Raw genomic sequence first — 22,508 nt, 5'->3', positions numbered from 1 at the left:
GCGAATCCTTTGATGATTTTTAATAAATGCACCGTCGAAGTATACAACATTGGCACATTAAAAGGCCATTCCAGACATTGGTGCAAAACTTCCCTGACTGTTGAAAAAAATATCTTATAGAAAACTGACACGGGGAGAAAGTTGGAGAGTCGCGTGTGAAGGTGAGAAGAACGATTGATATGACTAACATTTCAACGTGAGGATATGTCATAATGGATGAAAAGCCCTTCCTCTGTTACGGCTTCATTCTCAGACATTAAGGTAAGAGAGATGGGCATCTGAAATAGAATTTTAAGAGCCTCTGAGCAAGACATTTCAATCCTTTTTCAGAGCCAACTCTGTAAATGGATGGGAAAAAAATGAAGCAATATTAAAAGGTAGAACACGTTTGCAAGCGATAAAAGGGAGAAAGTGAATATGGGAGATGAATGAACTGAATAACCTTAATTTGACTAAAAAAACTAAGCAATTGTAAAGAATCTCATTGAAATGGTTCAACATTCTCATTAATTAAAAGTAAATTACCACATATATATATATAAAAGATAAGAACAACAGTGCAATGTTCTTCTGTAACTTGTTAAAATGGATTCATTTTAATTTCCTCCACATTCATTTTTGCTATGTGGTGTGCAAGTGTGACAAAACTGTTAGAAAATAAAAAGCTGATATCTTTTTGGGAATTGCCGGTGTGATATGGGTTGCTAATTGCATACAATGCAAAAAGAAAGACAATATGTAGGGTGATAATTTTATCTCAAACACAAAGGAAATGCTACAAAAAAAGAACATTATTTTGCGTATTTGGTGAAATGCAATGTATTTTACACATGATTTTCGGCAAACCATTATTGTTGCTCCTCTATGCCTCGCCTTTTTGAAAGGCGTTGATTTCTACAAAGCTTATCGTTCTGAAAAGCTATCCAGTGCGTTGTGATTGACCGAATACAAGCATGTTCCAGAAATGTGACGCTCCTACCATATTTGAAAGATCAGTTCCCAACAGCAGATAATATAGTCTTTACTACCTTATCAATATAAGATTGATAAGATTGGTAAGATAAGGATACTAAAACATTAAACCATGTCTGCATTTTTGATCATAGAAAGACAAACAACAAGCGTTACTCTACACTGGGTAAAACTTGTGTTTAAACAGTCAATTCTTTGAATTTGAAAACATAGGTTTCTTACCGTGGTTTCACACCAGTCGCATTTGAGGTGTCGAATTCGCATGTACTGCCCATAGTTTGCCGGTTGAACAGTTTGAGGTTACTTGCTTCATTCGCACATGAAAATCTAGTCAGAGACATTCACTTGGAAATTTGCGTCATGGGAGTGGCTTCTGCGACTCCGCTCGCTTCCTGTAATCATGTCACTACTAGAGTAAGCTCCTGATTGGTTAACGCGGCACGTTTTTCCGCTAAAGTTAACATTTTTCAACTTGTGCGTTTGCCACGGCAACTCTCAAAGTGCGCAAACTAGATGCGTAAATGAGGCAGAATTGCGTCTACCGCGCCGCGCTAAACGCCTCATTCGTGCCACGAGACCTTCACACGCGCATTAATGCGTCTTCACATTGACTAAACATTGAAATCACTCGCGCTTGACGCCTCTACCGCGACTGGTGTGAACGCAGCATTACAGGCTGTGAGTCAGTAGTGGGCGGAATTATGATAATGACCCTCAAATCCACGTCAATCAACTGTGGAAGTAAACTGTTGCCTACATTCCTTACGTTTGTTGTAGTTCAAAAAAAGAAATTTCAGTACGAGATGATAACTTTGTGATTTTTAACTTTGCATATCTTTAACATGTACTAACACACATTTACACACCAAAAGAAAAGTGAAATCATGAAAAAGAAAATATAGGGGCTCTTTAACTATAATTTTGTGCTATAAAGTGCAGTTACTGCACATCAGTGCTCTCATTGAGTTCTCAGTTTTATTTACTGCCTAAAGGTAGCGGCCATGTTATTTCCAAACTTAATCTAAGGATAATTTCTCCACTCTGAAGTAGTTGGTGGTCTGGCTGTACTTGAGAATTTAGCTAGTCTATAATTTTTGTTTTACTGTTGAAGTGGTCCACCACTTGAATAAAGATGAATAATTTTTTTCTTGAATGAACATACATTGGCTTTTGTCACACTCCAAAGGAAATAACGCATATTTGTAAGATTCTCATGAATAAAATTTAAAGTGCCACCTGGCACAAAACCCGATCATAGAGATGCTCCATTCCATTCAGTTTAATAGTGGAAATACATATTACTTTTCTGTCATGGATAGCATCAAATAGTATCTACACTTCCAAGGCTAAATGTGTATATCATACATTTCCACTATAAATCACACAGTAGAGCTAATACGTAGTGTACAGTATAAACACTGTACTGTTTGTTCAGAATTTAGCTTCTCTTTACATTTATCAGGCCTTTATACATTATTAATCAGACTTGTCGCTGTGTGTCACCTGTCTGTTTCTATAGTTGTTTGAAGACATCTCTAATTCTGGTTAATCACAGCAGCAGTTGTAAACATTACTGCTGCTGCCCACTGACAAGAGATGAATGACGTGACTCCGCTTACTTTACTCCCACAAGTCACCCCTAAAGTGGCTGCTCATTTGCATAAAGTTAACTATCACGCATGGCTGGCCATCAGCCGTTATCTCTCATGTCACCGGAAGTAGCAAAGTTTTTATTTAAATAAATAAGATCATGTTTCTCTGCTATTGCTAGTCACTGGCGGTGTAAATGGGGCTTTATTAAAAACTGCCCAGAGAACTGCCATGTGTCAATCAAAAATAGTAAAAGTGTTTCCTTAATATAATTCAGCAAGCTAACTTCACAACAGAGATGCTTTACATATTGTTCTGCTTTCCCTTAAATGGAAAGTTCACTAAAAAAATAAAATTCTGTCATTGTTTTCTCATTCTCCTGTTGTTCTTAGGGTGCTTTCACACCTGCCTTATGTAGTTCGGCCGAATCGTACTAGAGTTCAATAGCTCACTTGGTGCGGTTTGTTTGGGCAGGTGAGAATGCAGCAAAAGTGGACCACACAAGTGGACCGAGACCTCCTTGAAGACGTGGTCTCGGTATGATTTCAAACGAACTCTGGAGCGCTTTGTTTGTGGTGAGAACGCGATCTGAGATCGAACCGACCTAACTGCAAAAGTACTGCCCATATTTAGACTAAACCAGATGCCGTAGTCAGCTGTGCAGTGCATTATGGGATGAGGAAGTGTTTGTTGACAGTTTCTATTAGCAATATTAGCACAATGACAGGTCACGGACATACCTGGAGTTGCGAGGAGGTGCGGAACCTCGGAAATTTGGTGGCTTCGCTGTTTGCAGTGCATTAAAACTTTGTTTTCAAGCTTCATCCGCACTTCATTCTGGAAATGAATAGTTTGCCTAGAGGGCTGTATACAAACTATGTAGTATATAACAACCACGGACATAATTACAGCACGCAGTCGTCTGTCCATGGTGTCTGCTGTATCTTCCTCCGTTTTGTTTACGTCTGGGAATTTGGAATTTCCCGCAGTTTAGGAAATACGTACAAAGACATGTGGCCAATGAGTGATGTGGATGTTATCACATGACTCCATTATAATTCATTTCAACTGGGGCAGACCAGAGCAAAGAAACCAAAACTGCTAAAAAAAAGTTACAATGTATCATTTTTTTGCTTTTGGTCTGGAGCAAATGAACCGAACTACAGATGTGAAAGCACCCTTAGTATGTATGAATTTCTTTTTTCTGATGAACAGAAGAAATTTTGATAAATGATGGTAAGCACACAGCTGATTTTTAACCATTGATTCCCATAGTAGGAAAAAGGATTTCATTGGGTACCTTACTGTGTGCTTACCATTATTTATCATAATACTTCCATGATATTTGTTTTCCTACTATGTGAGTGAATTGTTACAGCAGCTGTCTGCTTACCATCATTTATCAAAATATCTTCTTTTGTGTTCATCAAAATAAAAACTCATATTGGTTTAAAACAACTTGAGGTTAAGTAAATGATGACAGGCTTTTCATTTTTTGGTGAACTATCCCTTTAATATCCCAATTATCTAGTTTGTCTCTTATATACAGGCACAAAGTGACCATAACCTTAACAGACTTACACCTGCATTGTTTATATTTCTATTACAAGCGGCTGCAAGTGAAGATTGCGTATTAAGGAGATCAATACTACTTAGCTAGCCACTAGCAACAAGCATTGCTACTTATTTTAAAAGCTCAGCTGCAGCATGCGGGGATACTACCCCAATACTACTGTATATGTTTTTACATTAAGATCTAGTAAATATAATGCCTTCTGTTTTTACCTAAAGTTTCACCAAACCTAATCATTCCATGAGAAATTGCTTAAACTGTTTTGAAATGAACAGATTTTTACACTAATGCACATATGGTCTAGATAAATATCTTATTATAAATGAATTTAAACATAAGAGCTAATGATCATAGGCCCCAAAACTGAATATATACTGTATGTATATTGAGCTATTCAATTTAATTCAGCCTAATTTGCATTTTTTGTACATTCTAATTCTTTTTATGCCGTTCTGATAACCTCTGAAACCTGGGGTGTACATATCATTTGCACTATTTGATTTTTCATTTAGAAATATTGGCTTAACATTCGAAAACACTGCTAGATAATTTCACTGAGGGCCCTGAAGCTCAGCTGGAACTGTAGGAAGCCAAACCCACAACACCCTGCTTCACTGTTTGCTAATTTTACTTGAACATCAAAACCATACATCTCACAATTATACATGCATAATTATTGTATTCATATAATGAATGTATGGCTCTAAAATACACTACATTCATTACCAGGCAAATATATTCAGCAGGGCTTGCCCGACACATTAGAAGCAAAACCCAGATGCTATGCAAATAAGTTAGCTTTTTTGTCAAAAACTGCACACAGAACATCTAAAGTTACTATAAACTCAATATATGCCACTGGCTTTAGGAAAAACAATGATTTGTTATGCTGTATCATAAGCCATTTAACCGGTTCAGAAAATGAACTCATGTTAAGAAAACAAATCACAGCAATCTAAATATAAATCTAATGAAAATAAATGGGGCTCTTCAGATGCATACGATTTTAGAATTGTGTGCTAACCGTTGCGATACAAACCTGAGGAGATTCGCTCTTTTATAAATCAGGTTGTTTATTGACCTTATTATATAGGCCCTTGACAATGTGAGAACATGCGAGTCCCTCCAGTGAGTCAGAGTTTAAATCAGCCACCCCTTGTCACTACTGGTTAAGTATGTCATTCACTTCTTTTGTCAGTCTGTTGGCAAACATAAACGTGCAAACATATGTTTCATTTCCCTGCAGATCACATCTGATGGTTAATCCATAGCTGCTGCCGTGTCTGTTATGGATCGCCAAAGAGCTACCCGGAGAAATACAGCGCCGACAGAGAGCCACTGGATGTAAAACTTTGCCACTGTGGTTCAGTGTCAATCTTACAATATAAAGTAAATGTAAAACAGATAGGACCATTAAGTTTCATAACAACCGATGTTACACATCCTAATCGTCAGTACACTCTAAAAAAAAAAGGTTCCTTGAGGTTCTATATAGAACCGTGGGGTTCTATACTTGACCAATAGAACCTTTTACCAAAAAACGGGTTCCATATAGAACCCTTGGAAGGCAAAGAACCATTTTTATTAAAATGGTTCTATAATTCACGTTTTGTGACTGAAGAGTAAACTAAAGATTACACAATAATTGCAGACCTACACAACTCATTTACAAACCTACACAACTCATTCACAAACCTTTTTGTGTCAATAGGTTGTGGTCAAATAAAGAGAGAGTCAACAAATAGGCTACTAATATTTAGTGTACACTGTAAAAAATCCAACTAATGAAATGTTGGACGGGCAAAAATATATAAGTTAAACCAATTTTTTTGATAGAATATAAAAAAATAATAAAATAGCATACAGCTCTACATCAATTATTATGAGTCTTGTTGGTTCATGAGTGTCGCTTGCCTAGTTGTCATACTTTATTTGTGTTATTATGGGATAATTTTAAGTCTATTTGATGGCTTCTGTTAATTGGTAAAAAGCACTTAAAAGGTGAAATGTTTGTTTTACAGGAACCCAAAGGTCCCACACCAACCATAGTGTTCAACGGCTCTCCTGATCTTTTCAAATCTGAATGTATCAACTTTATAATGGACAATGTGAACTTAATATGTGGAAGACATTGACATCACAGGCTGTGGAATGACTGTGTCACAGGTCGGAGAAGCGGACCGCCCCTGTCGCGGATCACGCTCCTCCTAGTTCCACCTCGAGGAGGTCCCAAAGCACCCCAATGACCAGACAAACCAGAGGTAAGTAAAATATAGAAATAGAAACTTTATTTAAATTATTTAAAACTAAAGTGGGGAATGGGAATCTAAAAATCTCGCTTCTCGCCCTCAGGGGGAGTATTACGGGGGCCAGGGACGTTGGAGGGGTTTCCACGTGACTCCAGCTGGAACACCGCTACAGAGCGTATCTGGGTGGGTTGGGCACACACCGTCGCGGCGGCCCCTGATGGCATCCACAAGGGTCCAAGACCCTCCTAAGGTGAGTACGGACGACAAGGACACAGCACAACACTTTAAGAAAGCTTTGTGTATTTCTGTTTCAAGAGGTTCTTACTTGACTGTTGAACAGTGTTTCTTCTCTCTCCACAGCTCCTAGCCGTAGCAGAACTACGTATTTCAGCACCCGAAGGACTAACAACCCAGCCGGCATCTGCAGCGTATATCCAACGTGATCAAACTTCACTCTGACAAGTAACTTCCTATACACAACCACGCCGTCCTTTCGCCCGGACCAGCCCCGCACTCTTTCCGCCCGCTACCTAGCGGTCGCCGGATCAGCAGAGCCTGCGGACTCTTCGGAGGCTGGTCTTCGTTGTGCTGCCCAAGGCGGAAGTTGACTCTAAAATCCCGAAAATCGACCCTTCCAGTAACTTCTACCTTCTCTCTTTATATCCTCCTCCCAGGCGTGGCTCGCCCAACCAACGCGCGCCACGGCCCGCACACAGCTGTGGCGTGTTTCAGCGAGTGCGGGGATTCCCAGGGAACCCTGAAGTGCCGGTGTCTGTACAAACCGGTCCGGGCGGAACCTCTTCACTCTCCTTTTGGTTCTGCCCCGCATAGTCACTCCGTGACAACTGTTTGCGTTTTTTTTTTCTCCTCAATGTTCAATACCCTTTTGCCATTAAGCACACAGTGACTTTAATTTATAAAATATATGCTTAAGTTTTAATACCTGTACAAAACAAATGTACAATCAACTTGTGTAAATTGTCATTCTGTTTAATAGATTGTTCATGAATTGTCTTTAAATGCATTGTGATTTCGGTAACACTTTACAATAAAGTTCATTAGTTAACATTAGTTAATGCATTAACCAACTTGAACAAACCATAAGCAATACATTTGTTACAGTATTTATTCATCTTTGTTAATGTTAGTTAATAAAAATTTAAGCTTTAATTGCTTGTTCATGTTAGTTCAGAGTGCATTAACTAATGTTAACAAGATTTTAGTAAAAGTAATTGTTGAAATTAACATTAACAAAGATTAATAAAGGCTGTATAAGTGCAGTTCATTATTAGTTCATGTTAACTAATGTAGCTAACTAATGTTAACTAATGAACCTTATTGTAAAGTGTTACCGTGATTTCTTTTCATCATTTCAGACACATGTAAAAGTTACTAAAAATTAATACTGCATATACTGTACAGTATCTATGCGTAAGGGAAATAACTTAAACAAAATTTTTAATGTATAGTGTAATTAAGAGTTTAGCCGTTTAATACAGAGATGCAATTTATTTATATATATTATTTATATATAAACGTATGTATGTTTATTAAAAAGTGAAAATGCTTAATGGAAATAATTAAATAACTAAATGGTTGAATGTAATGAGACATTTTAAATGTAAACTTAAGTTTTGCTGTCTAAAACAGAATAAAGAGATGTGATTTTAAGTAATTTTTATAGATTTATATTTCTGTATAATACAATTAATAAATATTAAACTTTTATAATTTTCTAGATCGGTTATAATTTCTTATCAATAATAAATTACTCATAATAATAAAGAACCTTTAATGGTTCTAAATAGAACCATCTAACTTTGATTCAAAGAACCATTTGGGGTTCTTTTTAATGAACCCATTAAAGTGGTTCTATATTGAACCATTTAGGGGTTCCATATATGAAGCGGGTGATAGAACCATTTCTGGTTCGATATAGAACCATTTTTTTTAAGAGTGTAGTATAGATGGTAGACTCGGCACTGAAACGAATGCAGCATTGGTGCTTCAGCTCTACTTTTGGCAACGCGACCATGCACTGCTCACACTTGCAGTGTTAATGCTCTAACCTGTTAACATTAGCGGCGAAGAAAATTAGTGCTGTAAACACTCACGTATGCATCGTGAAATCTGCCTTAACAGCTACGTGTCTGGAACTAAGGAATGTGGCATCTATGTACATATATATCTATGCTCTAAACTGGTACATTTAGATGGAGGCAAGGACTCATTTGCATATTCATATCTATGGTCCAAGTTGGTGCGATTGAGTGGAGGCGGGAACTAATCCGCTTTTTCATGGATCTGCACATGCTAAATGAGGAAAGGCATGAAGAAATTACTAACACAGGAAAAACATTTACATAATGCTATAATGATGCTTAACTCATTCCCTGACAGACATTTTTTGAAAAGTTGCCTGCTAGCCTTTTTTTTTGTGATTTTCACAAAAGTTTTAAAAAATGCCTTCCAGGAAAATTTTCTTCTAAAAATAAATGTACAAATATACCGAGTTGCATTTTTTTAAAAAGTGGAGAAGGCGGTTCTTTTCTAAAATTCGACAAAATCCTCCGCTACATCTTTAAATATGGGTATTTTTCTTTAAAAATATTTTTTTTAGCAAAAAGTTGAAATATTTGCATTTTTTGTAAAGGCATTTTGTTAGAGATCAGATACAGAACAATTATCAAACATACATAGTAAATAACATTTTGGCTTCAGTTTTTTCATAAAATGGGTATCTAGTGGATAATCACAGTATTGCAGATTAACATAAAAAATATTAATAAAAACATAAATGTTTTCTCTTAATTGACGAGATAACTCATAAACGAGATAAAAGACGAGATAAAAAGCCATTGAAGCCAATTTTTTGCACTTACTATAACCATTATTTTTAGAGGATTTAAAAAATATTTCCTATAGTATTATTTACATTTTTTAGATTATCATTATGAAAAATTATCATTACCGCAACATAATATTACATTAAATATATGCATTTATAAACTCATGTTTCGGTAATGAGAACTAAAAAGTTGTCTAGGTACTATGACAAACAAAATTTCCACTTGTATCTGGAGAGAAAAAATAAAAACTGCTTACCTGGTAGCCATCTTGAGTGTCACAGTCAATTATGTCCCTTCCAACTATTTTTTTTTAAATGTTAGTTCCTTAAACAATGTTTGAAAATTGTTGCGGAGGATGAGAAAAATGTTCTTGGACACATTTATATTCCTTATTATTGTTTCTACATTTACCAATGATCACGAAATATCACATGTTTCTTTACTGTAAATGTTTATAGTATAACATGCATTGAAGCTTTTTATTTTTTAGATTTTTTAATTATAAATATTTCCATGTCAAAGAACAAAAATCCAGTCATGGACACATTGCGGTAATGAAAAATGTCCGCGTAAATGTGAAAAAAAATTGGTTTGTATGATGTCATTTGAAATCATGTGCAAAATAGTACATGAAGAGATGTTTGTGACTGCATGCTTCTTATTTTGATACTCTTACTTTGCATTTACGTTTTTTAACAAATTGATTCATGACACCTCATGAGTCTATTTCCGCGAGAATCACCCAGATGCTTTTATCAAAGCGACTTCAAGATATACATTTGAAGAGCTTAGATGCATAAGCTGCTAAAAGCCACCTCCGTCAAAAATGAATGACATAAACCGAATGTTCTCGGCACGTGTACTACGTTCATCAAATATTTTACTTTAAATCCGCAAATCCCACCATCGGGCCATTCAGAAATACATTTTTTTTAAATAATCTATTATGAGTCTAATACAAAAATGCTCCATCACAAGAAAACATGTCAGGCACTGTATGCATGATCTCTGGGATTTCCATCACAAGAAAACATGTCAGGCACTGTATGCATGATCTCTGGGATTTGAACCCACAACCTTTTTGCGATGCTAATGCAATGCTCTACCAACTGAGCTCTACAAAGAGGATCTAAATACTGAGATATCCTTTCTATCAGATGAAAAGTATATCTTCAATCATCGTGGCACATATTAATATGGTTGCTGCCTATGTAGGGCACTCCAAATCAATTCCTTGTGAGATCCTATTCCAGCTAGTACAGTATGCGGCCACAAAGGGGAACTTCCTATGAAGGCAGCTCACTAGGTTATGGAACAATGAAGAGATCTGAATCGAGAACTCGCATTGGTAGGTGTTGGATCCGAACTGCACAGACATGAAGGCGCACTTCTGCTGTAGAGGAGCACTCTGTCTTTGATGTGAGAATAGAGGACAAGAAACTGCTGCCTATATTTTCTCTCTCTGTATGACCCAATTTCCTTTAGCTCATGCTACAGTGAAATTGCCTCGCAACCCCTGGACCCTACAAAACGCTCATCACACTCCTACACGCTCCTAATTATTTTCTAATCCTTTTTAGCTCCTAGTTTACGATTGCGATTCATACACACAGATGGACGCACCGTGATCGCAGACTTAGGGCACGTACTACGTGCATGAGTCAGGGTTTCGAGCTCTCGTGATCCGGTGATAAATTAAATCCAAGAGGCCGAGGCGAGGCAGGCATAAATGTGATCTTTGAGATATTCATGCGCAAACCTTTTTGTATACTGTGACAGCTTAGCAGGTTCAGCCAACACAAACTTGAGTCTAATTAATTTGAATAAGTAATTTGCATAACTAAATCAATTCTCACAATCACGAGGCATTTCAGCCTCGGCAAAAAAACATCTGTGTCCTTTGTGGCTTACTAAATTCACCATGAAAAACACGGCTTGGGTATGCTGAGTCCCTTTTTGCAAGTGATTTGAGCATTTGAAAAAAAGAATAAATTTAAATACAAAACTATATTACATTTTATGTTGATACTCCCCCAGTGTTTGCCAAGACAAAACGGCTTGCAAAGGAAACGAAGCAGTCATGCCTGTAAGCCGCATGTTCTGCATAGTCGCAGCATTAAAGCGGATAAAAATTTGTGTCTAGGAGCGACTTGGCATAACGTCTGTTCTTGAAATATAAACCACTGGCAGCAAGGAACTATTTAGTGCATGAGAGCAAACATTTGCAAGAAATTGAAAATCATGGACAGCGAAAACAGCCAAGCATGTTGGTGCAATGCCAAAATAAAATCCAGAAACGCTGAAAATGTAATACAACACCTCCAACAAGCGTGCTCCCCCGCAGATGACTACAGATGTCATCCCGTGGCTCCATGTTTGAAGTTCCACCGTGTTTTTTGTGTAATTATACTGATTCAGGAGTGCTGGAGAACTTCCCATCTGGTGATACATGCTTGTTGCATGTAAATGGTTTCAATTGCCTCATCCCAGCGAACTGCTTATAGCAAAAATGGCACCATTGTCCCGTCCCTACATTTTAGATTAAAGTGCACCTATTTCGTTGCAAAAAAAAAAAACATTATTTTGTGTATTTGGTATAATACAATGTGTTTGCATGGTTTATGATTAAAAACACATTATTTTCCACACACCGTACATTTTTGTAGCTCCAGATTTATTATATCCTGAAACGCACAGATTTGAAAAGCTCTGTGTCCCTGATTGGTCAGCTAATCTGTACGTTGTGATTGTCCTGAATACTTCTGACGTTAGCCGGAAATGTGACGCTCTTTCCCATGTTTGAAAGATTCGCTCACAATGCAATGCTAACAGGAGTTAACTTACAGGCTGAGGAGGAATCCATGTGTTTGTTGTAGTCCAAGAAAAAAAATTATGTTGGAGACGATAACTCGCGTCATCGTTTAATTTGGGGTTTGTATCTTTTGCACATCGTTAACATGTACCAATATACACACACACCAAAGGAAATGTAAAAACTTGAATCAGACAATAGGTGCTCTTTAACAGAATATTATAGCCTATCTCTGATTGACATAGTCATGGTCGCCTGAGGGTTTGTGGCAGATCAGATTATTAAAAATGGGTCCCACCTGTATCAAAATTGTTTTGACATAAAAGATAAAAACTGCAAACATGATAAGCAATTTCTTTTTCAGAGATAGCACTAAAAAATAAGCACACTGTATATGCACTCTGGTAAAATGCAGTAATGTTTTTTTTACCTGTTATAAACTTTTAAAATTTATTTTCTGAATAAATCTGTTCATTTATACTGTATGTTATCATATCAATACAAAATCTTTAAATAATGTGGGTATACGAGACAACAATATGTCTATTAACTTAGTACTGTATATTGTCGACGTATTACAGTCTTTATATTAAGACCTGTTACTGGTGTAACAAATGTAATCATATTTTTTTGCCTCAATCTCAAGTCCTATGCTGGCATATTCATTTCAAAAGGTACAAAAATCCAGATGTAGTCTTTTAATTAATATTCAATCATACAACATGTATAGTTATTATGGTTTATGTGTTAAATCTCCACATGCTTTGGGTTGGTAAGTGGCCACATTACTCGGAATACGTGACAAAACTAGATTACACCCAATTATGAAATGATATGTGTTTGATCTTGTCTTGCGTCAGGCCGCTCGCTGTGTAGTTTGTATAAAACGTTTTTCTAAGGAGTAAGTTTTGATTATTCATTATGAAATATCTCATATTGTTTTTACCCCCATTTTTCATAAGCAGAAGTCAAAGAACTAAGACTTTTTCTATGTACACAAAAGGCCTATTTCTCTGAAATATTGTTCACAAATCTTTAAATCTGTGTTAGTGAGCACTTCTTCTTTGCAAAGTAGGGGTGTAACGATTCTCCAAATCCTCGACTCGATGACATTTTCGATTCTAAGGTTACGAATCGATTAGATTCTCGATTTTTACATTTTTTAAAGACAAAAAATGATAGGCCATTATTATTTATTATTATTATTATTATAGTTTCACATTAACATGCACATTGCGTGCTTTACCTCGCATGGGAGTTTGTGGGCTTCACTTTACGCGAGAGGGCTTGTAGAGAGAGGATTCTTCTTGCAAGCACAAGGCGCACGTCTTGGATTCCTAGCATCTGAAATTAAACCAGCGCGTCATAAGCATAAGCTCTCTGTCTCACGTGCACGCGCTCTCATATCTATCCGAAGTCTTAACATAAACTAAAGTAGTAATCCTTACGTATTTGTTTAGTTTTATGCATTTTATGCGTGCAGAGAGCCGCGCTCTGTCCAAAGTCAGATCACTAGGTAGTAATTCTGTTTATGATATGCATTTTAAGGAGTTGTAGCAATACATCCCTGATGTTTAAAATATAAATCACGTTTCGCTAGACCGATGTTTTTAAAGGCACTTCTGAGAGGTTTGTTGACGTGACATGGGGGCGTGGCAGCATCGACGATCCCATTTTTTAATTCGAAGTTTGAGGTTGTGACTAAATTTCAATCGATTTCGATTTAAAATCGAAATCATGACACCCTTATTCCAAAGATAATCAATCCACCCCACAGATGTGGGATATCAAGATCAGAAAGCATGATTATTTCACAGGTGTGCCTTAGGCTGACCGCAATAATAGGCCATTTTAAAATTTGCAGTTTTATTGTATTTTGGGGGGTTCTGAAAACCAGTATTGTGAAAATATTTTTGTACATAGAAAACGTCTTAGATCTTGAGTTCAGCTCATGAAAAATGGCGGCAAAACAAAAGTGTTGTTTTTACAATTTTGTTCAATGTATGTTGCGTGTTATTTTTGGCCAAGCTTGCTTAAATTCACCTGTATACTGTAGGACTGGCCAACCCAGGACACTGTTCTTATCTGTAACATCAGGGAAAATTGATCAAACTGCCTTCTGAGAGAAAGTAACTTCATTATAAAAAGCAGAAAACACAACAAATAAATATGTGTTTATTTACTTATTGATCACCTTTCCTCAAGCTCTGTGTGAGTCGTTTTGCTTTTCAAACATAATGTTCAAGAAGAACGATTTGATGCCATCAGTTTAAACAATCAACCAATCTCACACTGTCACCTATCAAAGCTAGTGAAACGCCAATGATATGTTATTCACTGAACTAAATAAAAATTTGTGTGCAGATCGTATCCATCATTGTTTGTTTCTGCGCATTGCTCTGTCCTGTTCTTCTACAACTTACAAAGGAGGTTATGCTATGTACTACAGCTACATCGCACTAAATGACATTTCACTGATTTGTTACAGAAATTAGACCTACATTATCTTAAATATAGCCCAAAGCAAATCACATGGGGGAACTAATTTTTTAAATGACATATTTTCATGTTTCAAAATCTCCACTTCTGCTGATCTAAGATTTCAATCGTGGAAGATACCATTATCATCCACCCTTGTAATACCTATTACATTCATTAAAAGCTCTTTAAGTAATTGCACCTCATCCACAGCAGTGCAAATATTCAATTAATACAGACAATTTAATAACTGTGATTCCCTCAATCGGAAGCACACAACCTTGATGCATGTCAGCTCTTGATTAATTGGTTTTCTATTCTGAGGTCATTTTAATTTCCCTTAACTATTCATTAGTTCATTTATCATGCTTTAGAAGGTCTGATAATGTAAACTTCATTCTGACAGAAACTCAAATGCATATTTTGATGGCCTATAACATCAAACAAACTTTCGATCAAGGACTACAGTCCAGTGCAGCACATACCAGTGTTGAATGGATTCTTTCTTAAATAAAATTTCAGCAAATCAAAAGACAAGAAGGTCAAGACAAGACCTCACAACTACCAGAAGCAGCCAATACAATATGTAATATTCGGGGTTCCCACACCTTAGTTAACTTTAAATTCAAGGACCTTTCAAGGTCCAATACCCTCAAATTCAAGGACTTAATGTGGGGCCACATTTCAAGTGAGAGCAAGGTTACATTGTGCTAACTTTAAAGATACATTTTTACAGTTCCCTTTCGAGGGAACTCGTGCTGCGTCACTGTGGTGTCAAAAATGACAATCGCTTTGCTAGATAAGACACTTATGCCTTGTTTAAGATCATTTAGAGCACTTTGAAGCTGCATTGAAACTGCAATTTTAAACTGCATTTAAACTGTAAACTGTAGAGCGCCAATAAAGTCTATTAAATTGAGAAAAATCCTGGAATGTTTTCCTCAAAAAAACTTAATTTCTTCTCGACTGTACAAAGAAAGACATCAACATTTTGAAAGACATGGTGGTGAAAAACTTATCCGGATTTTTTTTTTAAAGAAAGTGGAGTAATCCTTTAAAAGAGGACTACAAAATATTGTATTTGTATGCTAACATGCTTAACACGTGTTGAATAGGTGTAACATTAAATTATACTGAGTGCTGAATTTATATTCAATCAGTGTCAAGAAGTTTACACTACACAGTCATTTACACATGACTGATGTTAAATCTTAAACTGTGGGCGTTTCTTTAACACCAACGTTTCTGTTATATAGCCATGAATTCAGAGGACATGGTACAGGTTCCTGATCTTTACAAAGACTCAATGTGACTCAATGTCCATAAAATGACTATGTAGAAATGTTTATGGCTTTACAAATCATACAATTCAAACTAAACATAAACTGTCCACAGCCATTCTGCATCTAACATAACCAACATAACAAACACCATTTCACATCAGATCATAGCAGTTTGAGACCAGTAACAATATTTGCTTTTTTTCCTCTCCACACTGATACTATAGCCATGCAGACATCAGAAAAAAACACGGCTTACCTTTCGTCCGCCAGTGTTGAGCCTCAGTGGTGTAAGAAAGGGATCAAATATCATATGGCTGGTCTCAATGTTGACTGGAGACTGTCTCTTTCCCACCGAACACAGATTCCATGCTGAATTTACAAGGCCCCAGAAAGATGGAACTGCAACGTAAGGAAAATACATCCAATGATTATAATATTCAGCCATAAAACAGTCATATTTATTAGAAGAAAAATGCAGCCTGATAGAGAGAGAGCGAGAAAGATGTGGAAAACATCACCTTTATCAATTTTGTCATCTTAATGGGGTAGAATAACAGTGTATTATCAGTGGTATAGTTTGGCCCAGTGAATTATTTTAAGTAATAATTTTGAAAAGCTATTTAAATGCTATAATATATTCCTGTAAATGTACTTCATGTACTTTAGGCCAGTGCATCTTTTATAAGTAAAACAACCTTAAAAAACCTTTTGTATGCTTTGTGCAACATTATTTTGACTGAAATCTATTATTGTCAAATCTATTATTGTATTTCTCAACGTATCCAATTCATTCATACATGAGTCCCTGTGAACAAAGAAGTTGCGATCTATTTCTGTATTGTGACGTATTTCCAAGTAAAACACAATATTACACAAGAAAAATAGTGGACGTTTTCAAATGTGAATTGATTGTATACACAAAAGTAGGCACTTCTTACAGAAATTAAAAATCGCAGCAGACTGACAGTTAAAGGGGGGCAAGGTTAATGAATGTTCAAACTGACAATATGCAACGTGATCTTATGAGAATACGTGTGTTTTACGTAAAGTGTGGTTGTGCCACAGGTACATTTACTTACATTTAAAACACACTGAAACGTATAATATCTACGTTTTGACAGGAATAATACGTTAATTTTTTACGTATTAACAGCTTTACAAACATACAAATTTGTATGGAAGTTGTTCCTATATAAATATCAAAATGGCGGGCATTGGCGTTTCTTACTCATATTGATGAGATGTTTTCAGTCATATTTTCTGACTTATTTAAGACCATTTATCTGATGAAATGTTTATGATGTTCAAAGAATTACACAATATTATACAAGACTAACTGTTACGTTTTAAAACTTTAAAATGAATAACATTTCTGTAATCATTTAACTATTTTGTAAGTTTGTTTGCCATGACATACAAAAACGCGTTTTCTCTGATGCTGTCTTCTCCTATGTAACAATAATTACACCAAAACACAACATAAATTCACAAAAGATGTTAATTTTATTAATTCGCTCTAATCCACATCTTTACCATTCATACAATTGCGAGGAACAGATTCAAATTCAGCTCTTTATCCAGCGATCTTGATCCGAGTTCTCAGTGACCGTAAAAGTCAAATCGTGCATTCATTATAAATTTAAATTCAAATATGGCACCTCAAGAAGCTTTATGACACATTGCTTTACGGCAGTGATATTAAACGCTCATTGGCTCTTTGTGTGCCACAACACAGATTTTTGTAATTTTCGTCTTTCGCTTCAGTCGGTGTACGTTTGAAATTTGAAATGCGCGCCATGACAAAAGAAAGCCAGATTAATAACTTTAATATTACCTGTACTTTATATACTCCAAAGAGGACCGCGGCTGCAGCACATCGTCATTTTAACTATACTTTTGGTACTGATCTTAATATTTTGCAATAAATAAGTTATTGTGATTACACTTGTCTGTGTGTGCTTTTCTGTAACAGTAACGTTACATGATTTTAATAAACTGTTTTGGGTAGGTCTGTATTAGCGGCTTATAATATCTTTTAAATGCTATTGTTACTAAAATGTTACTACACATATCTGTCTGTTACGTTGCATAATATAAAATGAATAGATTACGTATTTTAAACACTTTGGATAAAAAGGGTTTGGGGTAGGGTTAGGGTGGTAACATTATTGATAAAATGGTTAAAGGGAAATTATACAGCAATATTTATGATATAAAACATGTTTTAGGTTTTGTAGCTGTAAAAACAAAATAATGCTATGTTTGAATGTTGCAAAAGCGTCTATATTGTATGTTTCAGCATCTATTTAAATGTACAAAAATGCATTTTGTGTTTTTAAAAGTTACATGTAAATACAACGTATTAACAGTGAGACCATGCTTCAATATCAGAGAAGGACAAGAGGGTGTAAGTGCATTTTGAGAATTTAATTAAAATTTATGAGGGCACATGAATAAAAAATACATTGCAATATTCCATAAAAAAAATAATTTTTGATTTTATGGGGACTTTAATGCTCTTATTATTCTAAAAAATATTGGGTTGTTTTAACCCATGGTGGGGTAACAACATTGAGGATAGTTATTTTTAACCCAACGGTTGGTTCTGTCCATTTTTTCCCAACCATAGGTTAAACCAATCCAGGTTTTTAGAGGGTATGTGTGAATTTTTTAATTACAATGGAAATTAGTGACTTTTAACTTCAGAATTAATTCTTGTCATTAATTCTTATTACAATCAGCCTCATGAGTTTATTAAATTAACTACAGTTACTTTTGTACAGTACACACACACACACACACACACACACACACACACACACACACACGCACAGAACAATGTAAAATGCCCCTAGCTTTCCTTTACGCATAATTATTCAAGACTTGAAAAGTCATTGCTACAGTAACCCTACATTCCTTCTGAGTTCAACATTCAACATCAGAGTTCCAGCAGCCTGTGACATTTCAAGCAATTTAAACGATTTACACAAAGTGTTCTCTTTGGCATTTTCATGTGGAGACCGGGCTGGATCACAGCGTTGTGCTACATGCACCTCCAGCTGACAAACCATTACACGAGATGATTGACAGCTTGCAAAACAGGACTCTTTATCAATAATGTATGAGCAGTCAGCAGTGTGCTTAAGAACCTTTAAGCCTGCATCTTCTATCAAGTCAATTTCATTGCTGGAAATTTTTGGTCCAGTAACATCCTTTACCAAAAAAGAGAATTATTTAAATTTTATGACTCATAAACTAATAACCAATAAAATTTTTAACGATCTATATTACTAGACAATCTAAGACGGACGAATCTTAAAACCAATATTTTTTATGCTAACAGTAGTGGTATTATACAGTAGCGTTACACTTTTAAATTTATTGTACATTATGGCTAACTCTACATTTTAAGATATGCTAAACTGAAATAATTAAGACTACACTTTCTTCAAGTAATTAATTGGCATAAAACTCCACATAACACGAAAACTGCACATACATAGGGGAGAGCGGGGCACAACCTAACGCTTTTTGGTTTTGGCTCAATCATGAAAAAAATATTTGAGTCTGATTAATTATATTTTTACACAAGCAACACATACATCTCTGCTACAAATGAACATTTGAAGTTTGTTTCTAATACTTACCATTCTTGGACAATTACACCAAACGTGACAGAAGTGCAAATGTTACAACTTACCCCATAGGTGGAGTTAATTGTAACAAATGAATTTTTTAGGCAAATATTTCAATACTATTTTGTCTATATACTTGAAGTGGATATTGTTTATAAATCTGTCTATAATAGACAGGTATCCACACTGTATTCATTCATCCAGCCCTTTTCTAACAATAGTAAATGGAAACGAATGTCTAAATATGTGAGAAAAAACAGCATAATTATGACAAAACATCTGTACTAACCATATACTACAGTTTCAAAAATCTAATTATGAGATAATGAGCATCAAAGTCTGATTTTAGCCATTCATTTCATTATGATTTCAATCTTTGACATGACCTTATTCAATCAATATTAAAGATATGAACAAAAATACATTTGACACACGATTTTTGAAAAAACAAGCATATTTATTTTGTTGGTTGCCAGCAATCATTCGTGTGTAGCCTGTTTAAAACAACGACAAGAATTACGCTAACGTTAGCGTTTTTCATATCGTAAGTGCTGAGGGGTTAGTTGTAACACAGCGTTACAATTAACCTCGCTGGGTCAAAATATTTTCAAGCCCACCAAAAAAGTTGCTAAGAGCTGCACACATATTTCGAAACGATGCTATGTTCAAGTCAACAAGACACTGATTAATATGACATAGCATTGGATTTCGTATCTTACACACCCAACTCAGAAACCTAAAAAAAAACATATGATGAAAAAATGTACTTGCATGCCACCAACAATTCTCTGGAAAACATTATACAGTACATTTCCAATAATTTGCGAGAGATCGTCTTTTGGCAGTGTGAAAAGTAAACGCTCAACCCTGTGCAACAATGTAAACAGTCCGTGTTACAACTAACCCCACGTAATTTTTTCCTCACGCACCCCTACAGTATATTATATACACATACAGTACTATACAGATATACAGTTATGTTGGGAATATAATGTGTAGAAGCTGAGCAGTATATAAACTATAACATATTGTAGAAATATTGTAGAAAAGAGTGAACTGGGCATTGTACATGATTATACTGCACAGTACTGAGACCTTGGAGGCAGTTTTAACTGTTTGAAAGATAGATTGCCTTGGGGGAAAACTTTGCTAGAGTCTGACTGTTCTCGTACTTGGTGCTACAGAATGTAGTACCAACCAAAATACAACAGTTGAAAGAAGTAATAGGTCTGGGATAAGTATCCTATATGATAGATAATAATAAATTAATTATTAATAGCTGACATGTTTTCTATAATCAACCAATACAGATAAAGTAAAATGTATCAACGTCAGCTAATAAATATCCCATATCAATCCATAACCTTAAATTAAAAATGAGTAATTGATCAGCCGAAAACCTGATATGATGCCAATACGTTGCGTAACCACTACACAACTCCCTAATGTTTATGGCACTGCAGTGCCATGAGCACTTTTGCCCTTTATTCAGCCCTCCAAATAAGTAAGAACTATTCATAAATCACTGTTCATATTGTCTTGATGCAGAGGGAGGCAGGTGGCACCCACACCATATTTTTCATCTTGTGAATCGCCATAATTTGAGGCTGCATTTTCCAGAACAAGCACCACCTGCTGTTTCCTGTCATGCGAGCTTTCGTCAATTCTCCTTGAGAAACGAACTTGACAAAGTAGCAACATGTACACACACTTTTATACATGGATAAACACGGGCCTAGGTATACGGAGACAAAATCTCCTTGCCCCCCGCCTCTGTGTTTCATCACCATGTCGATTTTTCCTCAAAATCATGAGCTCATTTCCCACAAAGAACACAATCTATGTGAAAAACATCTTTGCCGTGTTAAATTAAGAGGTAAGACAGGCAAGCGGGTGGCAAATAATTTAGATGCTTCTGCCTTAGTCAACAAAATGACAGGAAATCAATAAACATACGGAAACGGAAGAGTATGAAATCGATCCACTAAATGCAGGTCACGTGTCATAAATGGTCAAATACTTATTTCCTTTTGGTCGTTCTGAAAAACAATCACCAAAGCCAGCAACGGTTTTCACCTATGGCCTGTAATCCACCTGTAATATTTTCTACTATATGTCAAATTCAAGATTTAAACTGTATATTCGCTTCACGTGCCGTGCATGTCCGTGCTGCTTTGAAAGGATGTTTTAAATTAAGCCATCCTTTGTTTTCACATAGATAAATGACACTCTCAGTCTCCTCTTAACGGGAAGTGACAGTAAAAGTCCTGTCTGGACACATCTAAGCATGTCCTTAAAGAGAATAAAGGAGGTTGTTCTGTTTAATGACTTGTAAAAACTCTTAAAATTTAAGCATTTTCTTTATTGAAAGTGCTTCATCATTTAAAGTCCCAGTGACCATTTAAAGTTAAACAGCAATTTAAAGAAATAAAATATCAATTGTCTGAGTATTTACAGGCACAAAAAGTATTTTATTAGTTTTAAGAGTTAGAGCAAAAACAGATTAGAATATTAAAATCATGTTTATTGTCTATTCTACAGTATACAGTATACGTAGTGATAATTTATAATAATTTTGCATAGTAAAAATGATAAGACAAACTTAATCTTGCTGACTACTTTTCCTTCTTGATCTGGTTCAATGCACGCAAAAACCTCAAAACTAACTACCGTCACTGGAGCAGTATAAATAAAAAATTATTTTGCCGATCTCATGAACCGATCTTTCTGTTTACGTTTGTCATCAAAGGGCTCCTGAATGCGGCTGCAGTTAGAGATCATTGTATGCAGTGCGAGCATTTTTATAACCGTTGCTCATGTGCGACGTGCATATTTGGATTTCTCTCTTTGCCTTTCCTGAGATATGTGTATTTTCTATGAGGATTTTTCCGGTCCTAATAGCATGACGTGTCTGCGCATCCCCATCAAACAGCGTATACAACACATATCTATCCCGAACAATTGCATCCTCATGCCGGAAGTACATTACTTGCATGCGTTTTTAAAGTTTTGACAGTATAAACTTTCTTTTTCCTTACAGCTCCTCTTGTCCGCGTACACCTGACGC

At 35.8% G+C, this 22,508-nt stretch overlaps 1 protein-coding gene and 1 long non-coding RNA gene across 3 annotated transcripts in view; one reads left to right on the top strand and one right to left on the bottom strand.

Moving 5' to 3' along the window:
• The window catches only part of ca10a (carbonic anhydrase Xa), a 216,304-nt gene that overhangs the window by 116,201 nt on the left and 77,595 nt on the right, over positions 1-22,508 (bottom strand). For both annotated transcript variants that reach the window (XM_055175822.2, XM_055175823.2), the window contains one exon: positions 16,063-16,205. In XM_055175822.2, the coding sequence (XP_055031797.1) occupies positions 16,063-16,205 (143 nt within the window). The remainder of the gene's footprint in view (positions 1-16,062; positions 16,206-22,508) is intronic.
• Positions 6,046-7,080, top strand: LOC141363709 (uncharacterized). Its single transcript, XR_012369258.1, has 3 exons — positions 6,046-6,396; positions 6,488-6,634; positions 6,745-7,080. It is a non-coding gene; the product is annotated as an uncharacterized lncRNA (long non-coding RNA).

This window comes from Misgurnus anguillicaudatus, chromosome 4 (assembly GCF_027580225.2).
Source record: "Misgurnus anguillicaudatus chromosome 4, ASM2758022v2, whole genome shotgun sequence".
Lineage (NCBI taxonomy): Eukaryota > Metazoa > Chordata > Actinopteri > Cypriniformes > Cobitidae > Misgurnus > Misgurnus anguillicaudatus.
Note: the sequence above shows the minus strand (reverse complement) of the source record. Positions and strands in the feature narration are given on the sequence as shown.